At 38.0% G+C, this 27,477-nt stretch overlaps 2 protein-coding genes across 2 annotated transcripts; one reads left to right on the top strand and one right to left on the bottom strand.

The window, feature by feature from the left end:
• The first annotated feature begins 6 nt into the window (after nt 1-6).
• On the top strand, nt 7-23,642 carry LOC131879667 (uncharacterized). The gene is made up of 5 exons (XM_059226035.1): nt 7-1,042; nt 16,304-16,438; nt 16,908-17,109; nt 17,176-17,378; nt 23,295-23,642. Exons 1-5 carry the CDS (start codon nt 961-963, stop codon nt 23,525-23,527), a joined length of 855 nt encoding a protein of 284 aa, XP_059082018.1. The 5' UTR covers nt 7-960; the 3' UTR covers nt 23,528-23,642.
• Nucleotides 12,420-14,230, bottom strand: LOC131879666 (uncharacterized). Its single transcript, XM_059226034.1, has 3 exons — nt 13,824-14,230; nt 12,832-13,137; nt 12,420-12,752 (listed from the first exon to the last, which is right to left on the bottom strand). Exons 1-3 carry the CDS (start codon nt 14,171-14,173, stop codon nt 12,446-12,448), a joined length of 963 nt encoding a protein of 320 aa, XP_059082017.1. The 5' UTR covers nt 14,174-14,230; the 3' UTR covers nt 12,420-12,445.
• Nucleotides 23,643-27,477: the final 3,835 nt, after the last annotated feature.

Below are 27,477 nucleotides of genomic sequence, written 5' to 3'. Positions count from 1 at the left end.
TTTCATTCGTCACTGATCATGGCTGTCAATTCAAGGACCGACAATTCATTTCCTCTGCAAATACGCAACACACCTCAGAGTGGCTGATTAAATCCATGTCAAACAAAACCGTCTCTTTACAATGGCAAATAAAAAAACGTTTTCAAATCAGGGAAACTTACTTGTCGTCAACGGCATTATTTGCCTATTTGCCCATGAGGGTCTCGTGGTGTCCACCCAAAACGATTCATATTCATTGAAAAAATGCTAAAATGCGCTTGACAAGGCTGTACAATCATATCGACATTCATATCATGCTTCTCAAGAAACCGTCTTTTCCCATAGCAAAACCCAGCAAATCGTATCTCATTCCCATTTCCTGACTCGCTCTCTTCTATCTTCCTTCCAAAGAACCAAGATCCAGATCTTCTCGTCCAAGTCAATCACTGCCTATGTGGACGGCATATTCTCGATCATGTGTGGGGTAACGGAGCATGTACTGCCTCCAGATGATTTCTATTGGTTTCATAATGGATCCAAGATTGACTTCACCTCACATCGAGGAGGAGGCATCTCTCTCGAGAACATCCAGCATCGCAAATCTTCGTCATCGTTGCTCAAGATCGTTTATTCAACCTTCGAGGATTCAGGCTTGTATGAGTGTCAACCGGTGGGCGGATTCGAAGATGCCATTGTATTAAGAAACTTTTCCGTGGTTCATGTGGAAGAAAGACCCAAACCATTCTTATTCTTCTCCAATGCCAATGTCTTTCAGTCTTGGGTTTCGTTATTGTTATTATGTTTGTCAGTTATTACTAGCTTGGTATGAAGCTGATGCAATATAAGTGTGTATCAATGATCAATGCTTGTTTTTGTTGGATGATCTAATCTGTCTAATCAGAGTAGGTCAACCGGAAGAGTAAAAGATATTGATAGCTTTTTTGATGGTTGTTCAGTTCAGTTCAATTTGGCCGGTCCAACATGAATGTCTCTTGGCTTTGGGTGATCTTCTCTAGTGCTTTTGGCCTTGTAGTGTCTGCTTCTTCAGGAAACGGGTCCACAGGTAATGCAATGTCATTTTCAAACTAACAGTTTTCAGGCGTACTTACTTACTGCTCATAGAGGTTAATTCCCATTACATCGTTTTTTAATGATAACCGTAAAGCTGCATTTTTGTGCTAATGGACACGTCAATTGAAGGGATAAATTGATTCTTTACAATGAAAGTGCTATTCAAATCCAATAATCTATGGATTGATAACACCAATTTAGGCAAATGTGAAATGACACTTATGCAATCAAGATTCAAAAGTTGTTTATTTGTGACAGTTAAGCTCATTTTGCCTTGTTGTATTGTGTTTTATACATCTTGTTCAGCTTTATATTTATATAATATCGATATTAAATATAACTGGTTAGTCCTTGTATATGCGGTTGATCAGGAATTTTGATTTGAAAAAAATGCCCAAGTCTGACTTAAAACTTGCTACAGGATCAATTACCACATTTTCTTTACGAATATTTGAGGTATGCAAACGGAACAAAAATCGAGTCCGAGAAAGAAGAGAGGAACAATTCATTGTTTTGACTAACCTGAATTCTCGAGGACTTTGAGGTGCTCTTAAAACCAACGTTAACGAGTTCCTGGTTCCACATTCTTAGTAAAGCATATTTGAACTTGTTGACCTTTTGCAAACTTCCTGAACTAAGGACTGCCCATATTGGATGATCCATGAACTTCTAGAAATGTGGACTCGAACCAGCTTCCCCCCCAAATCGATCTGCTCTTGGTCATTGCAATTCTGAGCCACTTTTCGAATTAAAGTCATAAATTAAGAAACGCAGACCTCTCCAAGTAAAGGCAGGTCATTTTCATATTATCTATTTGTAAAGTGGTTCGTTACAAAGTTATGTTATCAAAAGCTTATGTAGCTGACCAAGGGCAGGCCAATAATTTGGATTTTATGTACATATCTTTGGTCATATATCCTGAGTTCTCTAAACATAGTGTCTGGCTCAAATTTGGCCACGCTCATCCATTCAATAAGATCTTGTGGACGTATCATGTGCTCATTTGGAATAAAGTTAACGCTTTAGGAGGTAAGAAAGTTTTCCTTCTTTTCGCAGTCCACAACTGTAGAAGTCCGTGGCCAAGCAAGTTCAAGATGTGGCATAGCAATCGACTTCTAGAGAGTAGATAATTTTTCTGAAATAAATCAGAATCCAATGCATCCAAACACATGTTAGGAAAGCCTTATCTAAAGTCAATTGGAGGTGCTCATTGAATATACACGGTGTTACTCAAAAGGTTTTTTTTGCAAATGCCTAGACTTCCAATAACGATTTTCGTTGTTATTGAAACAAAGGGAACAACTTTTGTAAAAAATCATCTTGGATTCTAGCTCAGATTAGAATATTAATCCACTTAAAACCTACCAAGAGATCATATTCTTAAAAACGTAGTTAATTGACGTTAAGAGTAACCTTAGTTACGTTTCCAGCTAAAATTTTATTCAAATCCATGGAACAAACAATGAGATATCTCGTTTTCAAAGATTGCATTTGCATCAAATTTCATTACAAATTGCTCCAGTTATATTTTAAAGCAATTGCCAAAAAAATAATAGGCGTTTTCTATGCCTAAAATATAAATGGAAATATTTCCCTTTTCTGAAGCAGGTAGAAAAACTCGAATGTAATTTGCAATGTAACTTAAAACTTACTTAATGTCAATATATCACAATTGTAATACCGTAGGTACTTGTCAATCGCAAATTTAATCAAACTTAATCTTGAATTTTGATAAAATTATATTAATGTTTGATAAAAACATCGCTAGTACTTAACAATTAATTATTGTAAGAAATAAAAATTTTGAAAATTGAACTGTCACATGTATCCTTCAAATAATTTGGGAATATTAGGATAGTGTAGCTTTTGGCACTTAAGTGAAATGAAAGGCAATTTTACATCTTTTCTAAGTTTTAAGCGACATTTTTTGCTACGTTTAGCTTTTACAGAAATCTTAAAGAAAATGGAGAAATTTTATTTCTTGTCGTGTCATTGAAAAAGACTATCATATTCCTTGGGAATATCTGGAAATATAATTAGGCCATATTCGATCTTTTAATGCGTAAAACGCAACCTTTAAGTTGTAATAACTAAGCATGAGCTAAAAAGAAGTTTATGATATTTCAGGTCAATACACAACAAAGAGTGTGTTTAATACTGATTGACTAAGTTTTCGACAATAATGCATTTTAATGGGCTTTATGTGATTTATCACACTTATCTGATCTACTTTCAAATATCTGTGTTACCGCCCCATGAACTAGCACCGATAGAGTTCAATCATATATTCAAAAAAAAGGCTTTATCAGATAGTTCGGCAAATTTGGGTTTAAGAGAAATGTATTTAGAGTGGGGCGTTGCTGGCTTAATTCTCAAAATGGCGGAGTGACTCTCCAGCGAAACTCGTTTTGGTTATCAACCCACTCTCGCAACCTCGAAAAGACGCGCCGGATTTAAAACAGGACATCAGGCATCCATAATCTGTATTTCACAAGAGTTGTTCCTTTTGCTTCTTTGACAAAGAAAAACATATCTAGATGTCTTGGCATTTGAGCAAACACTTAACCAGAAAATATAACCACCATGTATGTTTATTAACAATATGTCAAAACTTTATGCTAGAGAATGCATAACGTATGCCGAGGTCGAGGATAAGTATGCAAAGAAAACTTATGAGGCCCTCTAAAACACAACGTGAAACATTTTGAATGATTTTTTAATCGACAGTAGTTTGAATGGAACTATAAGCAGACCGAAAAGAGGTTGCCTATTTAGGCGAATTACTTTTTTTAATTGGGAGGAATGCGAAAAAAATATGAGACATGTGAACAAAAGTTGTGAAAATGCAAAAAAGATTTTGCAATGGCAAAAATCGACCATTTGCTGACGACTTTGCTGACAACTGCATTCACTGGGTTATCCATGGAGTTTCTTCATTTTAATTTAAAAGAAGTTAATGTTTCTTTCTCACAATGTTTGACACTAAAACACATTCTTTATTGATAAGCAATTTTCAGTATACAATTGACTCTCTTCTGGAGCCAAGTGTGATCTGTTTTTGTTCACGGGGCTTTCTAACCGCTAGGGCGAATATAATCCTCTGTACTATTAAAATGAAAGGTTATAATTCGTCTATTTACTACCTTTCAATCTTTATATCATATTTGGTCTACCAAGGAGTTCGAGTAAGCAGACCGAGATAGCCCTTGAATGTAGGGTTGATCAGGAATGCTATCTAAAAATTTGTCCAAGTCTGACTTGAAAGATGCTACCGGATCAACAAGGCCTACGTATTCCCTACGAATATTCGAGAAAAGCAAATTAAACAATGTAGGAGCCCGAGAAAGAAGAGAAGTGGACTTCATTGTTCGAACTAGCCTGGATACTCGAATGCTTGAAGGTGCTCTCAAAACGCACATTAAGCCTCGACGGTCACTAAAATTGACCCTAAACCCTGGGTTGGGACAAAGCTCATGGATACTTTTGAAGACGTACAGCATCAGATACCTTTCGCATCTTCTCTGAACACTGTACAGTCCCAACTCTTTTAGTCTCTCCCAATACAAGAGCACTCTCATTCCTGTGATGTTCCTAGTGAAACATCTTTGGACCTGCTCAAGCTTTTGCAAACCTGCTGAACTCATTGAAGCCCAAATGGGAGAGGCATATTCAAGATGCGGCTGAACAATCGACTTGTAAAGAGTTAGCATCGTGATACTATCTCTGGACTTAAACGTGCGATACATCCAACCACATATTTGAAAAGCTTTACCAACTTTCTACTGTATATGCTCATCCACGGACATCTAGATATCTATGGCTCATCGAACTTTCCATTATCTTGGAGGAGTACACCTAAATCTTTTATAGATGAGACCTGTTCAATATCTTTACCTCCATTATCTACGAGTGGAATATTCAAAGGAGTTGACCCGAAGGGCATTGAGCGGAATTTCATTCCGTTCAGGGCCTTATTACTCTTAGTAACCCAAGAATAGATTATTTCTAGGTCCTTTGCAAGGTTTGCGGAATCTTGACCATTCCTACCAGAAACTAACTTTGTATCGTCAGCATAAGAAGAGAGACTGGCAGTAATCCTAAGCTTTTGAAGTGGGGCAACGAATATTATAAACAGGAGGGGCCCTAAGATGGAACACTGGGGAACACCTGACTTGATATCAAGTGTGTCACTAAGGGATCCCTCGACCTTAACAATTTGCTTCCTATCATGAATGAAGCTTCTTATCCAATTGAGAACCTTGCCTTGGATCCCAATGTCATGAAGTCTATTCAACAAAAGGCCATGATCTACTTTATCAAAGGCCTTGACAAAATCAAAGTAGACAACATCAACTGATTCGTGGCTCTCTAGTCCCTCAAAACCTTGCTCTAAATGTTCAATCACGTGGGTACCCGTGCTTAGACGTGCTCGGAACCCATCCTGACTAGGAGCATCCTGCTTGGATTTTAGGCTGCCTGCAAGGACTACTCTATTCACATTAAGCTATTGGTTCTGAATTAGTCTGACTTTATATTACGATTGGAAACCAGGATTGAATCTGGTTTGAGGATTGAAGTGGGACTAGTGATGGGGTGAGCCAGCAGAGGACTCGAACCTTTCGCTGAACTCAAGTCGAACAGAAAGACTCATATTGAGAAATTTCACAAATCTAGGCTTGAGTCTTTTAGAAAGGACTCGGACTCGTGTCTGGACTCGCCCCACCACTAGTCCTGCTTCCATCCTCAAACCGGATTCAATCCTGGTTTTCCATCGTAGTGTAAAGCCGCCCTTACACCATTCAATAAAAGAGAAATTGTTGCTTATGATTTGGTGAGCTCAGAGCATTTTTGTTAATGATTGAGATGGATCCCAAAGGTCCCCTACGTAACAGCAAATAACTCATATTCAAAGATCTAAAAGGTCTGGTTCATTTTTAACCTATGAGGGGATAATGATCCTTAAGATAAAAATGGGATTTGAGATCCTTGTAGAACAAAGAGCAATTCCAAGTATCGAATCAGGTCTGAACAGAAAACTGTTCTAGAGCTGGGCTTCTTGCTAGCACTTACCATTCCTCAAACTGACTTCCACAATATTTGCCCCCAATCCGCTCAATTTCCTAATGGTGAGGGGCCGATATCAATTTTTTTTTGTTTTCAGTGGCTTTCAGTTCCATCCTAAGTGATTGAAAAATCAAAAAGACTACTTGATTCATTGCGATACCAATCAGCTCCCAAAGACATTTCTGATAAAAAGCTAAAGGATGACAAATCAATTTTTTGGGGTTTGTTTTTTGCGGACTTCCTTGCCGCTACTGGGATTGGAATCGCAGCAGTTTAAGACCAGAAATTTATTCATGTTACTTAACTTATATTTTTATATGTTATTTGATCGAACAACGAATTAGAATGGGCTTACCTGGCAAACCCTTGAATATAAGGTTGATCGGGAATTTTAGTCAAAAACTTGTCCAAGTCTGACTTAAATCCTGCTACTGGATCAACGCCTACGCCACATAAGCCCTCCGAATATTTGTGGGCAGCAAATCAAACAATGAAGGAGCCTGAGAAAGAAGATATGTGGACTTCATTGTTCGAACTAGCCTGTATTCTCGAGGGCTTGAAGGTGCTCTCAAAATGCATGTTAAGCCTCGATGGTCACTGGTTTGGGACAAACCTCATGGATAATTTTGAAGACGTACAGTATCAGATACCTTTCGTACCTTCTCTGACTACTGTACAGTCCCAACTTTTTTAGTCACTCCCAATATGAGAGCTCTCTTAATCCTAGGATGTTCCTAGTGAAACATCTTTGGACTTGTTCGACCTTTTGCAAACCTGCTGAACTAATTGGAGCCTAAATGGGTGAAGCATATTCAAGATGTGGCTGGACAATCGACTTGTACAGAGTTAGCATCGTGATGCTGTCTCTGGACTTAAACGTGCGATATATCCAACCACATCTTTGAAATCTTTACCAACTGTCAAGTGGATTATTCTCAAATATTGTTGAAAATGGCCTTTTGTTATATCCTGGTGCTGAGCATGTTGGTCATGCTCATTCGAGCCTATTCTAGCCATGCCTATTTAAACATGTTCCAGTCAGAAAATAGACCAGCTACAAAGTTAACATCAAACTACTCCTTGTGGGTGATGTGCACCCGCAAGTCTATGACACCTTTTCCATTATCTTTTCGGTGCTTTTCATTGTATATCTTTGGAAATCAAACTCAGTTCTATTTTTAAAATTTTGCAAAGTTGCAGAAAGACGAGAAGAATTGATCACGTGTTCAACCTTTATGTTTTCTACAATTGATTGTGAATTTTCAACCTTTAAGACACCACGCTTGTCTCTCTTCCAGTCTTCAAGAAAATCAAATGATGATTAATCGCCCATTTTTGACTAGGACAAACGAGAGCAAATGCATGGAGCAAAACAAATGATCTTGATTGCGGCCCCACGCCACCTTCTGGACATTTCAGCAGAACTACTACATGTACCTCTGCCCATGGTCTTGCATTTATTTCAAGTAGGATTTTTTCTAAAAAAAAAAACCCCTGTTTCTTTTTTATGAATATCACTCCTCGTTTTTTATTAGGTTTTAATGACAGGCTCATACAAAGGAAATAGTAGGCATGCAGTTGTCATGTGAAAAGAAGTTGCACTAAAACCACATTTATTCGTCAAATTCAATTCAAGGTATCAAAAGCACTCAACAAAAATTGGCAAGGTTTAAAGAGCCTTTGGTCAGTTTGACCTAAAACATAAGCTTTCTTTGGCAACACGTTGAAATTCCATCCAGAAATATCTGCAAATTAGATCAGATGATAGAATTTGTAAAGTCGGGACCACCAAAAACGTGAAACTAGGGAACATCAAAGAACATATTTCGATGATCAAAGTTCGATACTCTGGAAGCAAACTTTCAGCTAAATAAGTACAAACTAGAAATAATAGTTCCATAATGTGAGTACTGAAATGACCGTTGAAAGAGATGAGGTTGCGTCTCCGGCGCCTTTCAGGGATTGTCGCGTTATTCTTGAATATGGTTTTCGCTACAACTCTGAAATTTAGAAAATGGAAACGTTTCAAACTGCACGAAAAATGGTTCATATTATGCACGATAGAGTGCACTTCCCTTAGTCTTTTGGGAGCTAGTCCCCAGCCATTAGGGAACCGATTGACCTTAATCTGATTTATATTTAGGGCTCGGATATCAAGGTGGTGAAAAATTGATGGGAAAACGGCAAAACTGTTATCAAAGGGGGACGGTATTAAAAAAGGTTAAAAAGATTCGTATTTTTATGTTGCAAAATACGATTGTTGTTAGACAAACCATGATCTGTAACATTTCTTGCTATCCACCACCCGTGAAAGTTATGCAGAACCTCAATCTTTGTGAGTACTTCAGAGCGCGATAAGCACCCCTTGCCTTCTTCATTTGCCCTTTCTTTTCACTCTTGGCTTCTCTCTACGTTATCTTTAAGAGGAACTTTTTATTAGATAAAGGGATAAAAGGGCATCGGCGAAGCTCTGAGACTTATTTATGATAACGGAGGCAAATAATTCCTATCTCCTAAACTGTTCCTTTTATTCCGATTAAGCGCATCATACGACTACAAGATCGTGTTGAATAGATGAGCTTGGCCAAAATTGAGCCCAAAACTATGCTTAGGAAACTCAAAAGATAAGTCCAAAGTTATCTTGTAAAAAATAAAATTCGAATTTTCGGCCGGCTTTGGTGAGCTACATAAGCTTTTGACAACATTACTTAGAAACAAACCACTTTACAAATAAATAATATAGAAATGACCAGCCTCTACTTGAAAAGATCTGCGCTTGTTACTTTATGACTTCAATTCGTAAAGAGCCTCAGAGTGGCAATGACCAAGAGCAAGACAATTTGACGGGGAAGCTCGTTCACAGTTCATATTTATAGAAGCTCGTGGTTTATCGCAATTTTTGTTCGAGGCATGACTTGTTTTGTTTATTACGAAGTGAGATGGCAGCTTTCTCGCTCGGCTCGCCATCTGAATGATGGGCATCCCAATTGAGGGATATTCCCGCTTGATCATCACAGCCAACATTAATTATTACCTCACCCTCGAGAATGAGTGCAAGTTTGCCCATTTAAGCTGTTAAAGCAGCAACTTATGCTGTAATCAAATACCATAATGCTTCCCTAGGATCGAACCGGGATTTGCAAATTGGAAAGCCGTTGCTCTACCAATAAGGTACACCAGCAAGCCCAACGAGCATTGCCATGAAAGGTATGTACCAATCTTCCGTGGCATGGGAGTCTCGTTGGCTTTCAAAACGCAGGAATACTTATCAAAAAGCAATGCCAGTTTAATGTCATCATACGCTTAATAAGGATTTGGTAATAACAATAATGTGTAGAAAATGTGTAGAAAACGTCCTTACCGGTCATGTCTTGCCAAGTGAATAAATATCATCAAGTAAGATGTCATCTCAAGGAGGATAAAAGCAATGCCTTGCAAAAGCATTACCCGCCTAATGATTAAGGCTATTTCCAGTTCCTTCCCATTTTTGTAGAATCTTTTTTCATGTCCGAGGCACAAATCCATGTAGAAGTTATTTTGGTAGGCCGGGAAAATGTGGGCTGAGACAGCAATGACAACCGATGACAAGAAAGTGATCAAAGGTAGATGTTGAGCGAAGGTTGAAATCAAGTTCTTTGATCCGATCCCCAGGTAAATGTACATTAATCTGTAAGCATGTTTTCAATTCATTTGCTTGAATTTCTGCTATTTCAGGAGATTTAGGTTGTGCGCTTGCTCAAAAGAGTTTCGGAGACTTATTCTTGAATGTTTTGCATATCAATCATTGTTACTTGAAATAAAACCAGAATTTTGGTTTCAGTTTCAAGACATCCTAACCAGAACAATTCAAATCGACGGTGAAGCGTACAAAACACCTTTTCTATTGAAAAAGGGTCACAACTTGGTGTGTCTTAGTTTGAATAAGATTGCAATTAGTTTGTACGATCGTAAAATGCCGTTATTATATCCCTTGCTAGTACCACAAGCCTTATTAGTTGAAGAATAATAGCCGGCAAATGCGCTCATTCTTTTCCAAAGTTGTAAAAAATGAGGAGCTTTTCAAATACATATTACCAAGAGCTCAAGTATCTGGCGCAAGAAAAAACAAATAATCTCATGTGGATCCAAATCATTTTTAACCTATCCCTTGAACTGAGATCAAGACTTGTCACACAATTAATGTCTTTTCAAATGATTACACTCGCTTACCTCAAAATGGAAATTCCAGCCCCAACATAAATGCTGATACCAATGTTGAAGAGAAAGATCACATCCAAGGCGGCACAAATCCCATGACCCAAGACGCCAAAGTCTTGACCTTTCCAACCCATCAGAGCAAAAATGATCCCTAAGCCAATTATAAGGCTCGTGTTCCTCATGTGCAACTCAAAAATCAGAAGCTTGTCGATTGGGCCGGCCTTGGCCTTGGAATTTATATATCTGAGGAGAAAGGCCTTCACCAAAAAGCCCAGGACTATGAAAGTGATGGCACAAACAATGATCCCACGTTTTGAGCTGGATCCAAGCTGAAAAATGTTCAGGAGTTCCTCTTGAGACCTTTCCATTGTTCAGACTAGCACTCACCATGTATCAATACAACCACTCGATTCAATATCTTAATGTGATCATGTCAAAAAAGCCCTTTGGCAATTTGCTCTTCACCTTATATCATGCGTTACTGGAAAATCTTATTACCTGGAAAAAGTGGTTTTGAAAGTCGGAAAGAGATTACCGAGAATCAATGCAAGACCTCGTTCATACTTACGGTTATTCTACACTAAAACTTATAGGGCTTGTCATGTGAACGCGTTCATGAACAACTGGCGTTATCACATGGAATAAAATCAAAGACAAGAATGAGTCAAACCACACTGTGCATGCGTTGAATTTTGACATTTATTCGATTTTACCTACTTGTCTAAGCAAATAGCATTGTGGTATTGAGCCAGTTTGATAGTGCGTTCACCAATTAACACCAAACATGTTCATTTTGTTGGCTTTTGTAACACAGCTCACTCAAAATCACTTGATTATTGAAAATTCAATGGGCGGATAGTGTGAGTTGACTGTGATGTTTGTCTTAGTTCTCCCTCTCTAAAATGCCCAAAATAAATGTGGGGATCACACTTTCCCTTGAATTTCCTTTACTTGACATGCCCTATACAATAATGTGAGGAATTTTCGTTCAAAGATAAGTCAAGGGGGGACAATTGTGCCAGTGAACGAACATGGTGGGGATGAAAGTGGGCAATCTTTTTCCCAAGCAAGTGCTTGACAAATGAAGCTTTGGCCAGATTTCAGTGCAATCAAAAGGCCCTGTCAGGAGTTATGAAAGCTGAAGAACCAATGAAGCAAAATTGAACAAGCCACCTCATTACCTTGTCGATATGTTCAGCCAAGTTTGTCCAAATGTGCGCCAGAAAGGCTTACACTGTTTGATTAAATCAGTATTGAAAAAGGATAGATGGAGTGGTTTATTTCCAATCATTCTTTCATTTTACCGGTTCGTTTGATTCCTTTGCCGAAAGAGTGAAAGTCAATCAATGACTGTTTACAACGTGGGGTCATTTGTGTCAGGCCAAAAATGATTTGTACAAAATGTCAAGTTCATAATACGAGACCTTTTTTGTTTGTTACCGAGTCAGATGGCAGCCCAGTTGCTCGGTCTGCCATCTGATGATATCCCGCTCCGTGATCACAACCAACATTAATTATTACCTCACCCTCTGGAATGGAGCGAATTACCTGGTTCCAAAACCGGCCACATTTCACATATATTTGTTTCTCATAGGGGCCCATAGATGGCATAACCCCATGAAAGGTACAGATGGACGCCTTACACTGCACGAAAACACTTTTACCTTCTGCACTTCAGAGGGCTCTTTGTGACTCAGCCCTTACCAAACAAAGGGCCGATTGGGCCGCATCCATTTTTGTAGATTTATGATGCGTTTGTGCCGTTTTGGGCTAATTCTATTAAAATCTTACGTATAATTAGATTAGTGACGTGGGTCACATAATGTCCGGAAAAGAAATTGGGTTCAAGGCAAGGCACTAGTAGTTTATATGGCAATCTACCGTGCCTATTCCCGTTTTCTTTGCGCCGTATGACGTTGCAATTAAGGGCCCTTACTAGGATGAGACTCTAGCTCAGCACCAGCTTTTGGCGCCTATAACTTGAAAGACTTATCGAGTTTGAATCAGAAACATGTCTCTAAAGTCCTTTTCATTCTCCTTGGACCTTGAAACAACGTTTTTTTTTAAATAATGACCCAAAACAATTTTGGAATGCAAGTTGCTTTATTTCTCTTTAAGAAGGCTCAAAATGACATTATTTGCGTAACCACACAGTTTTTGCATCTTTCAACTTAGAAGTTATTTTCTGCATCATTTGTCTCGAAGAAACAACCTGGATTACAGGGATCAAAAGAAAACTGAAAATGGGAAACATAAGTTGCGAGATCTCCAAAATTTGAGTCCGATGAGTCTTCACCGCTGTTCCAGCAATCACAATCAGCAGTAGAAAGGTCAATTCCAGAATATGGGTGGCAAAATGTCCTTGAAGAGAGACAATATTGGAGTGCCGTCTGTTTTTTACCACCCTACTGGTTTTTCCAAATAACGGTTGAGCCACGAATCTAAAAAAGAAGTCAGTCTTGAAGAATCACATTATAGTTGTGGGTAATAGACACGTACAAGTATAATAGGAGCTCTCACCGTTCATGGTTCAAAATATGCATGAATATAACAACATAGGATCCAAGCTCTACAAAAGAGCAAACTATACCAAGAACAGGGAAAATGCCCCTCAATATCAAAGCTGTAAAGATGCGTGATTCCGATCGAAGATATCGCTCCTCGTGTCCCAAACATAAGTCCATGTAGTAATTGTATTCATAAGCTGGAAAGGTATGTAGCAAACCCCCACTTAGTGCAGATACGGAGAAAAGGAACCAAGGTAAAAGTTTGGCCAAAAACATGAGTTTTGATTTGGATTGGATTCCTTGCCAAATGAAGAGAAGTCTGAAACACAAAAAAAGTGTTTTGAATCTTAATATCAGGTTACCATACAATCGTTATTTTGCCATCTCAGTCAGGCCCCGGATGCTTGGAATTTTTGCTGGAATTTACGAGAATGCTTGCCTTTAAAATGAGTTTCAAATTAGATGTCATGAATGGATCTTAAGGGCTTATGATATGAGACACTTGTCACTATCATGTCAATATTAAGTTTTAATGGTCTGTCCGTTAGAGGAAGTATTTAGTTAAAAAAGCCCGTTCGTTTGGATGGTACTTAAAAAAGCACTAATCTCGTCAAGTTTCAAAGTACCGAGGGAGACTCTTGAAACTTTTTTTACATCCTGTCGACAGGTTTAATTCTGCAAATTGATTGCCCTCTGTCGTCATTTGGACCAACATTATTGCCTTAAAACTGGGGTCACTTATCTCTTAGGCACCAAACAAATAATGTACCCTTACGATGGAAATCCCATCAAAGAAATTGATTTTGCAATGACAAGCTTGTCTATTGATGAAACTTTTCATACAAGGGAACCTGTTTGCATATCTAACGATTTAGTAATTAAGATTTACTAGTATAGATAATTGACCTCCCAATAAAGCAGAGGTTACGTTTGTTAGTTGGACTGACAAACGGAAGAAATAAATGCGTAGATGCGTAGATAAAAGACTAATGAAGGATCCTTTACCTGAGTGTAGCGATGCTCGCTCCCGCTAGAACTGTCAGAAAGGCATTAAACAAGAATGCTAAGTCAATGATGGAACACACACAATAGCCCGCTATTCCAAAATCCTCGCCTTTGTATCCTAAGAGCGAAGCGAGGATGCCAAAGCCAATGAAATAACATGAACAACTCATAAGCTGCTCGAAGAGAATCAACCGATCGAATACTCCTGATGCTCCTTTGGTGGTGATTAACTTGTAAATGATCCGTTTGACTATTGTTCCCAACAGCATTAGAACAATGGTGAGGGTCATCACTACGATCTTAAGGGATGTACTGAGTTGGAGCATGTGTACTTGTTCCACGTTAGACATGTTCCACTTTTTGCGTTTCAAGCCGAACTTCACCGAACGGATTCTGTTATCAAATGAGAGCTCTCAGAAGTGTACACTTGGAACAAAACAAATAAGTGGATCTAAAGTAGGAAGATTTCGAGCGCTACCACTTATTTCAACCGAAATCTCGAGAACTTGCCATAGACGTGGATGGAGGATCTTCTTCATACAGATGATGGAAAACAACAACATTCATAATTTCAAATCGAAGTTGATATTTTTAGACTGTGCTCCTACAGTGGCTCTAAATGCTTCCAAGAATTAGATTCCATCGAGTAATGGAAAGATCACTCTGGTCTGCAAGGTATTAGGGATCATCAGAAATTGTATTTACCTGAGGAACATAATCGTATATGGCTTGGAACATTATCTGCCTTTTTTCTGTACCATATAATAAAGGCCATTAAATAGAGGTTGACTCTATAATATGCAACATGTCCATAGATGATCAAAATTTCTTCATACCTACCGACAACCACAGAAACATTAGATCTGAAATCACGATTCATTGCATATGAATTATCGCTGAGTGAGCTGCTTCAGATGAAGCCAACATATTTTGAAATCAACCATTTGATCATTCCTATATTTCATTAATACTTTGATCAAATAAATGTCCAATAAGGTGAAACCATTCTTTTTTTTTTGAGGATAAAAAGCGCCTAGATTTGACCTTCAATAAGGGAAAAACACTTCCCCCATAAAATTCATTGCAACTAGGGATTAGTACATTCATATTAGCGATTACTATTTACGTCAGGGAAAAATGTATTAAGAGGTGGGTTCATTAGGCTTTCAACGCAGATCTTTACAACAATTTGTAATTGAAATCACTCTGAGATAATGGAGGTCATAATGTTGAGCAGGTTGAGTCCATTAAATACTTAAAAATAAATGTTAAGTTTTGATGAGCGAGACCTGGACCACCGAAATGTTAGACTTAAGGTCTCAGGATCTTCAAATGTGCTTAAATTGAGAGGTAATTTAGCATTGGAATAGTAGTAATTTGTAATACGTCTTGAATTGGCATTAGGTTTTCCCTTCTCATGTCCAAATTGTCGTGGCTGAAATAGCTTCGTTATGAATGAGATGTCAGGTCAAATACTTTTGGCAGTAAACACCATAAGATTAAATTTGTCTACCACCTAAGTGAGAAATCCATTTAACTGAGGACTGACTTATTTGATCATATTCTAACTTGAATTGAAGTGCCAATTACAGGGGTGTGCATCTACTTCTCAATTTATTTTGGTTTGGTCTTTTTAGGGTTTTTCTAACCACTACAAAAAATTTAATCCCCAAACTATTAACATGGAACGTTATAGTTTTGTATACTTCTAATTCTTAATTTTTATGCGATATTTAGTCTATCAACATATTTGAGTTGGCAGACTTGGTTAGCCCTTGAATAAAGGGTTTAACTGGAATGCTAGCAAAACATTTTTGTTCAAGTCAGACTTGAAAGATACTACTTACCAGCCTCAAGCTTCTCTGCATTCAGGGTCTCTACACTCTGAAAACAGTTGTGTTGTCTAGACAATGATTTCCATGAGTGTGCTTGGAGGCTTCAAATCTTCCCTTTTTCCTGCATGTTTCAGATTGTTTCATTCATGCTGACCAATCTTTTCCCTATTTTAGTAGATGCAATTTAACATTTCTATGAATTTTAAACAGATAAAGATTTTTTTTAAATAAACTTAAATTTGCACACCGAAAGTATAAACTGACAAAAGCAACTCAGCATACAAATTGGTGGGCCAATGTATTTCCTTTGGTAAGTCATTTTTATGTCTTTGGTATGCCACTTTCCCTTATTGGGGGTGCTCAAGGAGTCAAAGTACGAGTTTAATCGAGATGTGGTTGAACAATCTACGTTCCCTAAAGGAATAAACAAACGTTGGAACACCTTAAAGAAACGGCACACTAAGACAAGAATAATCAAAATAGACAAAGGGTTGTAATCCTTGGCCCATCTACTCTGCTCATTGACTAGAACACACAGTCATGCCAATTAGATGGAACTTAAAAAAAGTGTCCTTCATAAAAAAACCGATTCAAATAACGGCGAAAGGTATAATAACAGCACCACCCAACCTTGTTTTTTTTCAGGCTTGGTTTCGATTTCCAAAAGATCCGATGACTACTCAATTTCATATGAAAAATGGAACGCCCTCGCCGTGAAACGAACCAGAACAATCGATGCGTTGAAGCTCATTGATAGTGAAATCTATTCAACACTTCAAAGTGAGTACTCAACGGATGCTAGAAGGTTTTTTAAATCCTTCAAGCAATCTGTTCCGATTACTGCCTGAAAGCATTTGGTCTTTCAGTGCCAGAATGTAGCCAAAGAAACCTTTTTGGGGTCGATGTTTATGTCAATACCATCATGAAATATGAAGGCATCCGCACTAATTGGATGAACAAGCCCTCTCAGGCGATTTTCCACAAATAAAGTATCAACCATGGTGTGAAGTACATTAAAGAACAAAACGAACTCGAAACAAGAGTCGCAAACAAGTTAGTCTAAGGTATTCGGCGCACATATTCAGTGCATGTGCACTTGACACAGAAAATAATAACAGCTCATTTCCCCCAATTACTGTCTTGTCATCCATCCATCCATCCATCCATCCATCCATGTAGTCCAGGAACTTGATCATGGTTACGTGACTGCGACGTAGTTTTGGCCCAATTAATTGGAAAGTGCTTTCAGATCTCCAAACGTCCACGGATGAGGCTCGGTTCGCCATCACAAAAACAACCAAGTTGTCCAATGTGAGATCATTCACTTACGGCATCACCACCATCTTGGCTTCCTTCTTCTTAATCGAATTTGCCTTGGACGGCGTAGATCGAACTAGTCTCACAGTTGGTCAACAACTCAATGTGGCGGGCAATTTGGGATTTGCTTACGGGTGCTATTTCCAGATCAATGTTCTCCATGCTATTAGGGCTTGTAAAAAATAATTTTCCGTCTTCAGATATGGTGGTCCTTACATCCTAGATGGTCAACTAACCAATGGTGACCCTGGTTGTGGTGTTGATGAGCTCAGAGCCACCCTGGGACCAATCCAAAACATGTTGAATAAGTATAATAGTTTGTACGAAGCAGATGGAAGTGTGAGCGCCACTATTTTGCTAGAAGGCATGGAAGATCCTATCATTGCCAGAACAATGGTAAAAGGTACGTGAGTGAGGAAGTAGTACGTTGAAGCGGGAGACACTGGATTGTTCGCGTGTTAGGCGAATATTGTTCAAATCGAGCAAGGTGGAACAAAAGTCATATTGGTTCAAAAGCCTTTCTTCTTCCCAGGCAATGGTACTTTCGGCTCATCACAGTTTTGGTTGGAACACAAAGCGTAGAAGAGTACCTCCAGATAAGTGGAGTAAAGAAGTGTCAGAAAAGTAAATGACGAAAAGCGCAAGAAAAGATTAAAAAGTTACCAAAGTCGCACTTTTTCAATTTTAAGTTTACATTTAAATGATTGAGGGTTAAGCCTTCTCCACGTTGTTTATTCATATTTTTGGACTGGATTTTGACATCTTTTTGACAGTAACCTTGTAAGATTTAAGGCACTTAGGTAATCTATATTATTTTCAAGTTCATCCCCAATCTGCGCATCAACTTTGTTTTTCATGATCTCTGTGAAAATGATTACAAGCTATTCAATAGGAAAACACCTTGAACATTATTTGGGGATTGAACTTTTTTCATCTTTCGGAAGGGCTTAAGATATAGATTATGCTTTTCTAGTTCGTTTATTTAATGTGCCAAGGGTTTCAGGAAAAACTTAATTTTTTCAGAGTAATCTTCAGATAAAAAACGCGAACGCCGCGCAACAATGCAATGTATGGAGGCTCTGGTGCAAAGGCATTGATGAAAGTACTATTGCTAGAAACGTTTTCGAGGACACATGGAGTACAGAGTGATCAACGTAGTGCCCTTTTCTAGAGTTTGAACAAGTCCTAAAACTATGCCACGAGTGCTTTCACCTGAAAGAAAGATGCGTGTCCAAAAAGTCATTTTGAATATATAAAAAAATTAGAGGACTTTTTGTTCTGATTTGTAAGTTTTCATGGACGGTTAAAGTTTTAACATGCAGGAGAGGTTGCCTGATTCTAGTTCAGTATTTCAGTTTTATGGCTTCTATAAAATAGATTACGTAAGTTATGGGATTGAAATATGTGTTCCTTTTTAATTCCTTCACGTATCCCACATATTTTTTCTAACTTTTTCCGCATTCTGCTTATAACCAAATTTGTTCCAAGGGATCACAAAGCCTCTGGTCACACGGTTCTGAAGTAAGAGTGCCAGGGGATCCATTGTTTGCCTTTATTGCACTCTAATGATCATTACTAAAGACTGCATATTTGCACTTTGCGCCATCTGAAAATGGTACTAATGTGTTTTGTGCATTAATTGCAAAATCCAATAGTAATTGCCAATTCATTCAAAAAGGCTAAACAAACACACATCCAAAAAATAACTTTTGAGCGTGTAACTCGACTGGCCTTCATTTGTGACAACTAAAGCCTTCAAACTACAAAGAGCTCCAAGGACAACAAGCTGCGTGATACTTACCCTCCACGAAGCAAGGTTTAGATATGTATCTGTGAATTTTTGATACCTGGAATTTATTAACAAAAACCAAACAACATTGAACACAGTAGAGTGAGGGTCTCTAAAAGATTGCTTGTCATTCGTCACCTCCTATAGTTATGCTAGAGACACTTGCAAGGTTTGAAAGTAAAACCAAAAGAGCTGACGAGGTTAGGGAAAAATGAAGGTGGTATTTAACAGAAAACAAATGAGAAGCTTGATTGGTCACGCTAGCTAAGGTTTTGTGACCTTTATGATGAACCCTTGAAACTTGAACGAATTCAATCTAAAAATATACCTTTTTGTTTTAGTATATCTCTAAAATGTTGTATTCTTTGATGAAAGGCCAAGTGGATTCAAAATATTCGGAAATTTATCGAATGATGAAAGGTTTCTTCTCACGTTTAAATCAGAAAACATCAATTACTGACCCATTATCTGCCCTAAGTAAATATTTTGATACCTATTATTTGTCAAGGGAAAAAACAAACACGACGTTTCGTGAGCATCTACCAGCATACAGAAAGCTGAAGAAAGATCAGTTTTCGGTATAAAGTACATATCCTTTGTTACCAAGGTTTCACTCCATAAACGTTTTGTACTCTACGGTAGATCTCACAAAGCTGCTTGTGATTGATTGGTTTTCAATTTTTCATTAGAGAAAAGGCTCCAATTTCGCCTGCTTTATTCCAATGAATTCAGACAATCAAAGAAATTGTAGATTGTTGGCTTATTTTATTCAATGCTAAATCACGGCCTGATTCTCAAATGCCACGTGCATAATCAAACATAAGTACTGACGTCAATTGACTTGATTTGTCGTGTTTGGACCGAGTTCCTAAATAACGTTTACCACGATCCACCCGCATCCCTGTGAATGAGAAATGGATGTCAAAATGTCTCCAAATACAGAATGATTCATGGGTAAAATGTTTCAAGTTGTCTTTTAATACATCCATTTCAAGCAGTAGAGTGAAGGCTGAGTCACCTGTCGATTATTTGAGAAAAATTGTTAGGGAGGGATCAGACCTTCAACACTAGATTCCGACCATCCCTATCAATTTAATTCCAATAATTGACGAGCGAACCAACGTTTACTCGATGTTCCTGTTGCTCTCGACCGCTGCTTTTAATGGTTTTGACTTTGTGTCTGGCCTTTCAACCCACGGGAAAAAAGGAAATGAATGAAATTGGTGCCCAAAATATCTACAATGATATGTTTTTCTTTCTTTGCGGACTTCCTTGTCGCTACTGGGTATGGAATCCCCAGCAATTGATATGATGCTGATCGTAAAAAGTTGTTTCTCTCCTATCAAGCAAGCAATATGTAGCTTCCATTTTAATTCCTGTATTGATTTAATGATTGATCCAAACTTTGAATTATGAGATGAGTATTGCTATTTCGTGGAACAAATGTTGTGCAGTCGCATCAGCAATCACCAATTGGGATCCTTATTTCCAACATCAGACAGGTCACGGACTTCTAGAGATGTGGACTGCCAACGGAAGCAAATAATTCTTATCTCCAAAACTATGCACTTTATTCCGATAACACGCATAATACGAATACAAGATCTCGTTGAATAGATGAACTTGGCCAAAATTGAGCCCAAAACTATGCTTAGGAAACTCAAGAGATAAGTCCAAAGTTATGTTGTAAACATTACATAAAATTCGCATTTTTGGTCTGCCTTGGTCAGTTACATAAGTTTTTGACGCCATTTCTTTGAAAAGAACCATTTTGCAAGTAAATCCTGATCTACATTCAATTGAAAAAATGTACGTTTCCTATATTATTACTTTAATTCGAAAAGTGGCTCAAAGTTGCTTTGACCAAGAGCAGGCCAATTTGGTGGGAAGCTCAAGCTCATTCGCAGTCCACATTTCTAGAAGTTCTTGGACTGGCGAAATGAAATGCGGAAGAGGCACGGAATATTGCTAGATAAACATGCCATGAACGCAATATCTTTTCAGGATCTAGTCACTAATTCTATTAAAGATTTTCAAAGAATTACCCAAACACAACTCAAACGCGGTATGATATGATAAAGAGGAATCATCGGCCCAATCGGTCTTATATTGCTAGAGGCTGACCCACAAAGCGCCCTCTGAAGGGCAAAGCGTAAACCATTGTTCGTGTAGCGTAAGAGGCTTATAGGGTAAATATATAAAAAAAAAAAATTTATTGCGAGATTATTTCTCATTGGATCGTTATTTTTGTGGTACAAATTTGATATATATTACAATACTGGTCCCTTGCCTGCTCAGGGTTGAAGAAGCGTCATTCTGGGCGATGATCTACTATAGCAATGGAGGTGGGGGAAGAGACCTGGGATCGAACCCATGAACCCGAGAATAGCTCGGTCGTGCGTTAAGCAACTGTACTACAACCATTTCTCATCCAATATGCTGGTTTCTACATTTGTTCCCAGAAGAAGGCGCCGCTACCTCCGTCCATTGAAATGGACAATTTGACAAAGTGGCTGAAATGTCTGATCACTCAGTTTCTAAACCTGAAAGATGTTCCAAATTTCTCAATTTCGCCCTTTTTTTTGACGCATTTAGCATAGTTTGTCAATATATAACGTTTAATACTTGAATGATACGAAATACTATGTACTTGTGATCACATTCCTTAGAGCGATTAGTAAAACCAGTGAAAAATCAAACCAAAAAGGGGAAAAAGAAAGGCTTGTCTAATACGTGATCCATATGCATAGCGAGTAAAGATTGTTCTCTTTCATCAAGCTCCAAAAAATCAGTCTATAAGTTAATAATTTATTATGGCCTTTTTTACCTTGGACGGAGTCCCTACCACCTTTAAGTTTTTCCCTGCGCATCTATGACGATTCGACTTTTAGATGAGCCTATGTTAAGTTTTAAACGAAAACTTGATCGTTTTCTGCAAACGATACCTTACCATATCTTATCAAACTTAGTGTGACTTGGTGGAAACTCATTCCCAAAAGTTGGCAAAACCCCCGTACAAATTAACAAAAACTGAGGTGTTTAGTTTGTATTATTGTGACAAAGAATATAGCCGGTTGAAAGGCAACAGAGAATTTGCAGACATATATATTTGCCTCAATTAAATGCATCTATATCTATCTAAATCTGGAAAACTGGAAAAATACCCTTTGATGGTTCATTCATATCATCAAATTTCTGGACACGGTTGGGGAAAAGAAAGCTTGTCAAGACTTGTATTAAGGGCACTCTTTGACATCTGAAGACAGAAAAATGGTACTTTTATATTGCAATTCATAAAAGTTCTTAATGTATTTTTAAGCACAATTTTAATTCTTTACAATAGCCCCTTTGTGGCCCATCTTTTACTTCGAGTGTTTGGACACATGATTCTAAGATTTAAAGACATTTGCCAAATGGTAATTGCTTAATCCTTAAACCTGATACCCTAATCATTAGGCAACCTTAATAACTAAAAAAGGAATAATTTGAGAGTTCACTCGTACTTTTGAGGCTTAATAGTTCTTTTTAAGGGATTAAATTAGGGTTTAAGTTCTTCTATCTTTGAAAGGAATAGTTCATGTACGATTACACTTTTCCAAATTGTCACAGTTTCACTCATTAACATGTTTAAGATGTATGTTTAGCCGAAAATAAACTGTTTTTGGATGTATTTTTCCTATTTTGAAATTTTCTATTTCTACAATAGGCTTTTTCAAATCTTAGAAAATGTTTTTGTCTAATAAAGCGATTTGTATCTTGTTTTTTAAGCACCAAAGGCCAAAGGCCACCAAGGCCAGGTGACCTCCCAAAATTTATGCTGACATCGTCAGTTAGGTGCTATTTCAATGCCCCAAAATGCTCAAAGACACAACAAAAAACAACACGGATTGATTGTGTTTTCGTCTTCAATTTCCAAAATCATTTCTTTATGTATGTTAGGTCCTTCTTTGAAATGCACATGAATATGTGACAAAAACAAGCGTGCCTCTTTTGGTCTCCTGATTTTAAAAAGTGCCTCTGTACACGATCATAATTTCGATTTGGCAAATCTCCCTTCATGCGAAGTACCTGAAAATAAGAAAATTGAAACTGAAACAAACTCTCCCTTAAGTAGTTAACTAAAGTCCAGATTCAATTTGGAGTCGCCTCTCCTTGGACAGCCAATGAGATTTGACTTTCAAACACCACCACCACAAAAGTTCCTTTCATATTCTCCAATCCCTAATAAGAGCTCGAAGACAGGTTTCGGAATTTGGTTGGGAATGAAATGGTAATCTCACTCTCAGGTTCTTTCTGAATAGAGTAAAAGTTGATGAATAAGGGGGCATTTTACAAAAGCATGAAAACTGATCTGATAAGTTCAAACGGACTCCTCTCTGAGTACAAAAACTGACCAGAATTGTACTACAAACTACTGTAGGTACATCACTTCTCTTGAACTCGTGTGTACTTAGAGTACACTAGAAAACGTTTTGACTTGATTGTCCCCGATACCCGAGAGATCAATTCATTCAATAATTTATGTTCCAGAATTGGTGGACACCACTCGAACCTCGGTCTTTTGTCTAATTAGTCAAAGTGGAGACGAGGCCAATAAGTTGAGCAGCCTTTTAGGACGATTGGAGACGGCTTTGAATACTCGAATGGATCTGGTCACTTCAGTCATTAACATTTTGGATGAGGAAAATGAGCACGCCACCCTTCTGGGATATGATACAAATATTTGGCCTCATAGCCTTGACAGTCGGTCTACCTTGTGGTGAAAATGGATTTTTCGACCAGTATATATTCAATTAATATTTCGTTTATTTATGTCTCTCCTAGAGCCACTATACTATAGTGGCTCTAGTCTCTGCAGTTAATGATCATAAAGAAACTGTCAAGGATGAAATCCCCCTGTGCTACTTATTTTCAAGTTGTTATTCAAGACAATGTATGCACATTCCTAGATGAGGTTGAAAGGGCAAATATTTGTTCTCACTAAGATATGAAATGAATCGAAAGCATAGGGAAAACAATCAGGCATTTCGTCATGGGCAATATTGAACGAATTGCGTAATCTTTTTGCTTTCCGTTTGCTTACTAAAGACATATTTCATGAAATAAATATAATGTAGATCTTCAACTTTAACATTCAAACGTATTTACTACAACGTGTGTGATCAAAAATGTCCCACTTTGTGCTTCAGATTTATTTGTGCCATAACTTTTTAACTGTCAGTAATGAGACGAAGACAATTAACAAAAATCGGATAGGGGTGACCAAAACACTTTTGTTATATATTTTATATCGGAGCTCTGTCTGCGGTGATTGAAGCTCCTGTACGGCCAAGGCGGATGTAGCGCTAGAACCATCTCCCTGTGCCATAACTTTTTAACTGTCAGTAATGAGACGAAGACAATTAACAAAAATCGGATAGGGGTGACCAAAACACTTTTGTTATATATTTTATATCGGAGCTCTGTCTGCGGTGATTGAAGAGTTCCTTATTGCAGCCTTCACTTGAGAAATATTTTTTGTGTCATGGCCTCTCCCACGTTGTAGCAAATATCAATCAAAAGCACGCAAACGAACATTTTTGCCCAAACACCGTACGCCTATAATCTCCACACATATTTGAACTACGCCAAGTCAATTGCATGCACTTTGATAGGCATTTTATAAGTACAGCTCTGGTGAGTTTACTCGCTTGAAAAGGGCTCTACTACATATTTTAGAAGGGGTTGGCGGAGACCAACTAGTTCGAGTATCCACTTCCTTAAACTTCACCTCATAAGTAGATCACAAAATGTCTCAAAACTACAATGTGACATCCTTTTTCGAGAGATTCATATCAGAATCCTACGTTAAAAAGTAGAGCAACTAAAAACGATGCTCAATGGCCTGAACAAGAAAGGCTTAATTGGAGGAGTAAAACCACCAATGGTAATCTAAGGCAAGCAAATAGTCTTTATTACATAGTGCGCATGTATGTAGTGATTAATATATGAACGTTCTCAAACGCATATGTCCATGTTTATAGGAAAGGATTAAGTGATAAAAGTATGTATATCAAATTAACAAACACAATAATCAAATCTTTCAACAAATAGTGCGCAAAAATTAAAATAATGAGAAGACCCTGCTCAAAAGCACTTACAAATGTAAGCAGAGACGAAATAATATATCTTTTTTTATGAATAAACTTACCATAAGTAATGATGAGAAAATCAGAGATTGGCACATGGCAAATTTCCTTTTATGCATCCGTTAGAAGAAGAACCATCATCCATTAATGTAAATATGAATGAGCTAACAATAGGGGATGTCAAGTGAATGAAATCCAATGAAAAATGTAGTCCGGCACCCTGATCTTGGGCATTTTGGGGAGGGAGAACTAAGACAAACATCACAGTCAACTCGCACCATCTGCCCATTGATTTTTCAATAATTAAGTGATTTTGAGTGAGCTGTGTTACAAAACCCAACAAAGTGAACATGTTTGGCGTAATTTGGTGAACGTGCTATCAAATTGGCTCAATACCACAATGATATTTACTTAGACAAGTAGGTTAAATCGAATAAATGACAAAATTCAATGCATGCACAGTGAGGTTTGACTTTTTCTTGTCTTTGATTATACTCCAACCAATAACGTTTGTTGTTCATGAACGTATTCACTTGGCAAGTCCTATACGTTTGTATCCCAATGTAACATCTTGTTTAAAAATCATTCACATAAGAAATTATTAAGAAGTTATTCTATAAGATTGATATCGTGGCAAATTTTTAAAACCCAACCAAAGGCCTGTTTTTTTAAATCTCGTACCTCGGGGTTAAGGTCTTGGACATTAACCGGCATGAAAATGCGGAAATACACTCCTCAAAGTGATAAGCGGATGCTCATTCTGGGTAACGTCCAAACCTTAAATCAGAGGTACGAGCGTTTATAAAATCGACTCTGGCCAGAACGCTTTTGAACTCACAAGAACCTTGGACCAGATTTCCACAAGGTACTTTCCAAACAAAGGTTCCAAGGTCATTAAATCTGGTTTCAAACAACCCCACGGATTTAGAGGCCTTTATCCTAAATCTTAAAATAGCTCTTTCAAAGTTCAAGCCCAACATTCCCACCTTTGAGGGGACCTAACTTTTGACCCAGTCGTTCGATTGAGCTAAAACTTGAAATATGTAATAATTATGACCGGTTGCCAGTCTTTCTTGGGAGAAAATCCAATGCGTTTATACGCTTCTAAACTGTTATTCTAGACCCTAGCATACCCTTCCGTATTCCAGTGATTCATGCCAAGACCTATTTCTCAGCTCAAAATCCAGAAGGAAGGTTAGGAGGAACAAATGAGAGATCCCTTTTTCATATTATCTTGAAGAAACAGCAGCAATAATGACTGCAGTTTATCCTTGTCGATGTTTGTGTTGCTTATCAATTTTCTCTGATATGTGTTTTATTGCAATAGACCTATCAATTAATGCTGGAGATTTGACACTAGTATCTGGGATTCGATTTTTGCCCGACGCTTATTCGATTATCGGCTTCTAAGGTCATCTTTTGTTCAAGTCCACTCAAGGTATTGGTTTGTTAGGTTTCTAGCACGGCCTGCCATCTGATGACGGTTGGTGTCTCAATAACGATATATTCCGGTTCCGTTATCGTGGCTATCATTAACTCTTATATCGCAGTTGTGAAGATTTCTCCTCACCATTTGTTCTTTGTTTTAATACCTTTGACACATTTGAGGATTTTAAATTTACCAAGTATATTTCGGATCTTCAGTTAGCAATAAGTACATACGACTCCTCGTCTTTTTCACCGTATACGCATAGAGGAAGCAACTCGTAGAGAGTGCGATGAGAGCAAGCCAGATGGTCTAGTTTTCTGAGCGAATGAATGTCAGCTGATCGGCTGCTGGGGTATAGTTTCTGATTGTAGAGGCGCTGCTTTCGATCAGCTAGAGTTACACTGTCCACTGGTTACCGATTCAGCTGCAGTAAAGAACCACAACAAGCTCGATTGTTACTCTTCTATGTTACTTCTTCTATGGTATACGTACTATCGAAAGGGAAGGAAAAACTAGTTTCATCCCACATGCCCGAAAAGCCAGAAAATGGCATTAGGCTGAGCGAGCAATCAAAAATCGTAGAAATGGAAACAATTAAAAACTGCCCACATTGTGCCAATTTATAAAGGAGGAGATAGGGGTATACGTGGCAATTATAGACCAATATCCCTAACGTCAAATATTGCCAAGGTCATGGAAAAGGTGGTTAAGGAAAAACTTCTACGATACCTTGACAAAAAAGGTAGTATTCCTGACCAACAACATGGGTTTCGTACTCATTTTAGCACAGTGACTCAACTTATTCAACATTTTGACGACGTAATTGAGGGACTACAGCATAATGAATGTGTAGATGTTATTTACTTGGACTTTGCTAAAGCTTTTGACAAAGTAGACCATATTCTACTTTTAAATTATTTAAGTAAAATAGGTATCAATGGAAATACGTATTCTTGGATCAAAGAGTTCCTGACCGACCGTACCCAAGTTGTTCGAGTTGAAGGGTGCTTGAGTCGCACTTGCCAAGTCTCATCCGGAGTTCCGCAAGGTACTATACTAGGCCCAATCCTCTTCATACTTTTTATCGCACCACTACATGAATTACCCCTTGCGTCTGTAATCTCCTCTTATGCTGACGATACCAAGCTAGTGTCTG

The sequence above is a fragment of the Tigriopus californicus genome, chromosome 4 (genome assembly GCF_007210705.1).
Source record: "Tigriopus californicus strain San Diego chromosome 4, Tcal_SD_v2.1, whole genome shotgun sequence".
NCBI lineage: Eukaryota > Metazoa > Arthropoda > Copepoda > Harpacticoida > Harpacticidae > Tigriopus > Tigriopus californicus.
This window is presented reverse-complemented; position numbering and strand designations above follow the sequence as displayed.

Coding starts and splice junctions, on each gene's coding strand:
- LOC131879667 (XM_059226035.1), top strand. CDS start 961: ATGAATGTCTCTTGGCTTTGGGTGATCTTCTCTAGTGCTTTTGGCCTT. Junction 16,439..16,907: donor AATCTATTCAACACTTCAAA/GTGAGTACTCAA, acceptor AAGTGCTTTCAG/ATCTCCAAACGTCCACGGAT. Junction 17,110..17,175: donor AATTTGGGATTTGCTTACGG/GTGCTATTTCCA, acceptor TTCCGTCTTCAG/ATATGGTGGTCCTTACATCC.
- LOC131879666 (XM_059226034.1), bottom strand. CDS start 14,173: ATGTCTAACGTGGAACAAGTACACATGCTCCAACTCAGTACATCCCTT. Junction 13,138..13,823: donor GCGAGCATCGCTACACTCAG/GTAAAGGATCCT, acceptor TTTGTGTTTCAG/ACTTCTCTTCATTTGGCAAG. Junction 12,753..12,831: donor CATATTTTGAACCATGAACG/GTGAGAGCTCCT, acceptor CTTCTTTTTTAG/ATTCGTGGCTCAACCGTTAT.